The 4,742-nt window shown below is 42.9% G+C and overlaps 1 protein-coding gene across 1 annotated transcript; it reads left to right on the top strand.

The window, feature by feature from the left end:
- Nucleotides 1-532: 532 nt before the first annotated feature.
- On the top strand, nt 533-4,341 carry LOC133304723 (uncharacterized). The gene is made up of 4 exons (XM_061504774.1): nt 533-779; nt 1,086-1,621; nt 1,730-3,497; nt 3,587-4,341. Exons 1-4 carry the CDS (start codon nt 533-535, stop codon nt 4,339-4,341), a joined length of 3,306 nt encoding a protein of 1,101 aa, XP_061360758.1.
- The last annotated feature ends 401 nt before the right edge of the window (nt 4,342-4,742 follow it).

The raw sequence follows: 4,742 nt of genomic DNA, 5'->3' as shown, positions 1-4,742 counted from the left end.
AAGCAAGTCAAAGTCGGAGGCCGGAGAGACAGCAGGAAGAGGGCAGTTTGAAGAGCGACAACCTCGTCTAGTTGGAGAAAGATTCAGAGAGCCATATCGGAGGGAGTTCACACCTTTGAACACGTCTAGAGCCCATATATTTAAAGAAGTAATGTCGACAAAAATGAGAAATGTCCCAAGGCCGCCACCCATTCAGTCAAAGTTTCTAGACAAAACCAGATGGTGTGAATTCCATCGTGGGTACGGGAATTATACAAACGACTGTTTTAATTTACAGAACGTCATTGAACGGTTGCTCAAAGAAGGAAATTTACAGAATTACGTGAGAAGAGATGTAGATGGTAGCAATGAGGACAAATCCTGACGACCATATCGTAGTCAGAGCCCACCAGGAAGAAAAGGACAAGAGGCAGGCAAGATTCCACAACAAAAGCAAACATCTCTCAATCCGGTCCAGTTGGGTCATGTATGTACTATAGCCGGAGGGCGAGCAGGAGGATAGTCGAGTAATGCTCGAAAAAAGCATTTAAAGATGTGCATGGCCATTTCAGATAAGCCGTGTTTTAAGGAAGAAAGAAGGAAGACAGGCAAACAAGTAGTTTTTGATGACCTGGATGATGAGATAATTGATCCAGAGCACGACGATCCTTTAGTCATTTCTGGGCTGCTAGCAATTTATCGCGTTGATAGAATGTTGGTAGACTCGGGGAGCTCGGTGGACATTATATTTTTGGATGCGTTTAGAAGAATGGATTTGGATTATGACCAGTTGGAGCCATGTGGAGCCGAGTTATTAGATTTCACGAGAGATAAAATTAAGCCATTGGGATATATCCCATTGAGGATGACTTTAGGCAAGGCGCCCACGCACAAAACGGTCACTTTGACATTTGCAGTAATATATTTGAGCTCGGCGTACAATGTTATCTTGGGGCGGCCATTTATGAAGAAGTTTATAATCTTCTTGTCGATTGATCAGTTGGCTATGAAACTTGTAGCCAAAGATGAGTCAGTAGCTACGATAAAGGCGGACCAAGTGGTTGCTCGGAGTTGTTATAATATGAGTCTACGAGTTCCATAAGCAGGTAAGGAGAAAAATGTTGTGGAGCCACCACAACAAGCCAAAGAAGGAAATGTACAAAGAGAAGAAGAAGGAAAGAAAGAAAAAGAGGTAATGGTGGTGGGGATGGATCCTCGGGTGGAGGACAAGGCGGATAGGCCGGAACCCGCCGGTGCAATGGAAGAAGTTCAATTAGGGATATCTCCAAAACAGTGTACTAAGATGGGGTTCGAGTTGGAGCCTGAGGTGGCAGAGAGTTTGAAGGATTTGTTGAAAAAGAATGCTGATTTGTTTGCATGGAAACCTTCAGATATGCCCGGTATGGATCCGGCATTGTCTTGTCATCGCTTGGCAATGACCCCAGGAGTAAAGCCGGTAGCGCAGAAGAAACGGAGATTTTGTTTAGAAAGGAGGAGGGCCATTGAAGAAAAGACACAAGAGCTTTTGGAAGCAGGGTTTATTAGAGAAATAGAATATGCTACGTGGCTAGCCAACCCAGTGCTGATAAGGAAGCCAGATGGGAAATGGAGAATGTGTACAGATTATACAGACTTCAATAAAGTTTGTCCTAAAGACCCATTTCCTTTACCAAGTATTGATCATTTAGTAGACAGAGCCTCTGGGTACAAAGTGTTGTCATTTATGGATGCATATTCCGGGTATAATTAGATACCGTTATGGAAGGAAGATCAAGAAAAAACAGCGTTCATAACTGATAATGCAGTGTATTGTTATAATGTCATGCCATTTGGATTAAAGAATGCAGGAGCAACGTACATGAGGATGATGAACAAAGTGTTTAAGGCACAAATGGGTAGAATGTTGGAAGTATACATGAATGATATGATTGTGAAGTCGGGGGACGGTAAGACACATTTACAAGACTTGCAGGAGGTGTTCGAGCAGGTCGGGAAGCATAATATGCGCTTAAACCCAAGTAAGTGCACTTTCGGGGTTCCAGCCGGAAATTTTTTGGGTTTCCTGTTAACAGAAAGGGGAATTAAAGCTAACACGGACAAGTGTAGAGCAGTGATGGAAATGAAAAGCCCAGAGAATATTAAAGAAGCCCAAAAGTTGAACGGGCGAGTAACAGCTTTGTCCCGATTTTTGGCCAAGTCTGCACAGGTGTCTTTGCCACTATTTCAACTTCTAAAGAAGGGAAGTAATTTTGCATGGACGGAGGAATGTGAGACAACATTTCAGCGCTTCAAAGAGATGTTGGCTTCGCCGCCAATCCTAGGCAAGCCGGAACCAGGTGAAGTGTTATACTTATATTTATCTGTTTCACAGGAGGCTGTTAGTTCAGTTCTCGTCCGAGAAGGGAAAGATGGGAAACAGCAACCGGTATACTTTATAAGCAAGGTGTTACAAGGAGCAGAAACAAGATATCAGCATGTAGAGAAAATTGCATTTACACTGTTGATTACAGCAAGGAGGCTTCATCAGTATTTCCAATGTCATCAAGTGGTTGTTCGGACTAATCAGCCAATAAGGCAAATGTTGCATAAGCCGGACCTCGCAGGTCGGATGGTAGCATGGGCAGTGGAGTTATCTGAATTTGGCATTCATTTTGAAGCGCGCAACACGATCAAAGCACAAGCTTTTGCCGATTTCGTGGTAGAGATGACACAACCCGAAGGGAAGCAAGAAAATGGTTGGTGGAAGTTGTTTGTGGACGGGTCGTCCAACAAAAGAGGCAGTGGGGTAGGGGTTATAATAGAGAACCCGGAAGGAGCGGTCGTAGAACATTCGCTGGCATTGGAGTTTCCAACGACTAATAATCAAGCAGAGTATGAAGCAATGGTTACTGGTTTGGTTTTGGCAAAGGAGCTCGGAGCTGAGCTCCTAGAGGTGTATAGCGATTTCCAATTAGCAACTTCGCAAATCAGCGGAGTTTACCAAGCTCGAGGGGAGATTATGATTAAATATTTGGCAAGGGTACAGGAGTTGATGAAAGAATTGAAGGAGATCCGAGTAGAGCACATTCGGAGAAACGATAATGTTAGAGAAGATGTGTTGTCAAAGCTGGCGAGCACTAAAGCCTCAGGAAATTTGAGGACCATTATACAGCAAAATATTCGAGCTCCGAGTATGGTGTGGATGGTCGAAGAGGTGGATTGGAGAAGCCCAATTATAGAGTATTTGGAAAAGGGAAAGGAGCCAGGAGAAAAAATGGAAGCAAGTCGGCTTAGGAGAAGAGCGGCTTGGTTTGTCAGGATAGAAGGACAGTTGTATAGAAGAGGGATAAATTCTCCTTTGTTGAAATGCATAGCTCCACCGAACACGGAATACGTGCTAGAAGAAATACACGAGGGGATCAATGGACATCATCTAGGAGGGAAGTCGTTAGCTAGAAAGCTATACAAGCAGGATATTTTTGGCCAACAATGGGAGAAAATGCTAAAAAACATGTACGCAGATGTGAACAGTGTCAGAAGTTTTCTAATGTATATCAAGCTCCTCCCGAAGAGTTGTTCACAATTTCATCTCCATGGCCATTTTTTAAATGAGGAATGGACCTGCTAGGTCCGTTTCCTAGAGCAGCCGGAGGAGTGAAATATCTGATAGTGGCAGCAGATTACTTCACCAAGTGGATAGAGGCAGAACCCGTCACCACCAAAACTGCTCGGAAAGTCCAGAAGTTTTTCATTAGGAAAATAATCTGCAGGTTTGGTATTCCGGCTATAATCATAACTGATAATGGGACACAGTTCATTGATAGAAAATTTCGGCAGGTAATAGCCGACTTGGGGATAAAGCACCAGTTTGCAGCAGTTGAACATCCACAAACAAACGGGCAAGTGGATTTGGCAAACAAAATTCTGACAAACGGGTTAAAAAGAAGAGTAGAAGCGTGCAAAGGAAGTTGGGTAGAAGAGCTAGACAATGTTTTATGGGGATATAGAACTTCTGTGCAGTTTAGTATTCAAGAAACACCGTTTAAAATGACTTACGGGTTTGACACAATGTTACCTGTAGAAGTCAGAGAACCATCATGGAGAAGGAAGTTGAGTTCAGAAGATAAAGAGAAAGAGAATAGTGAGTTGATGAAGATTGATATGCAGTTGCTGGAGGAAGAAAGAGACAAAATAGCAATCGTTGAAATGGCATCCAAGCAGCGAGCAGCGACAAGATACAACAGAACAGTGGTCAAGCGAACATTTCAAGTAGGAGATTTGGTGCTCAGGCGGGCAGATGTGGGAAATAAGAATGCAAGAGATGGGAAGTTAGCAGCCAATTGGGAAGGTCCATACCGAGTAACAAAAGCCACTAATACATGAGCTTATCAAATAGAGCATTTGGATGGGAAAGCTATCCCACGATATTGGAACGCGGGCAAGCTCAAAAGGTATTTCAGTTGAAGAATTCAGACCAATGATCAGAAGAAGGAAACCAGTGAGCATGTGTAGTCGTTGGTATAGTAGGTAATATTTTAGGTTAATTATTAAAGCTTTGTTTAAGTTAGGAAAATTAAGATTTAAGTTTCGTATAAGAGTTTATATTATGTTCAGTAGATGATGGATATTGGGTAGTTTAACTTTTGAATCCAATAAAGCAAGATTCTCATAAATGTATATGTCAAACAAACCAAAAGTCCCATGCCGCCATCCATGGCCTCATAGGCACCTGCTCATTTACTACTCGGAAGCAAGGCCAAAAGTCCTATGCCGCCTTCCATGGC

This window comes from Gastrolobium bilobum, unplaced genomic scaffold (genome assembly GCF_033153095.1).
Source record: "Gastrolobium bilobum isolate Gb01-03AN ecotype WA unplaced genomic scaffold, APGP_CSIRO_Gbil_v1 utg18295, whole genome shotgun sequence".
Classification (NCBI taxonomy): Eukaryota; Viridiplantae; Streptophyta; class Magnoliopsida; order Fabales; family Fabaceae; genus Gastrolobium; species Gastrolobium bilobum.
This window is presented reverse-complemented; position numbering and strand designations above follow the sequence as displayed.

What these genes read in the sequence shown, in the direction of transcription:
- LOC133304723 (XM_061504774.1), top strand. Translation starts at nt 533, where the DNA reads ATGTGCATGGCCATTTCAGATAAGCCGTGTTTTAAGGAAGAAAGAAGG. An exon ending in ATTATACAGACTTCAATAAA is followed by an intron (nt 1,622 to 1,729) that starts GTTTGTCCTAAA and finishes GGGTATAATTAG; the next exon opens with ATACCGTTATGGAAGGAAGA. An exon ending in AGATGTGAACAGTGTCAGAA is followed by an intron (nt 3,498 to 3,586) that starts GTTTTCTAATGT and finishes TGGACCTGCTAG; the next exon opens with GTCCGTTTCCTAGAGCAGCC.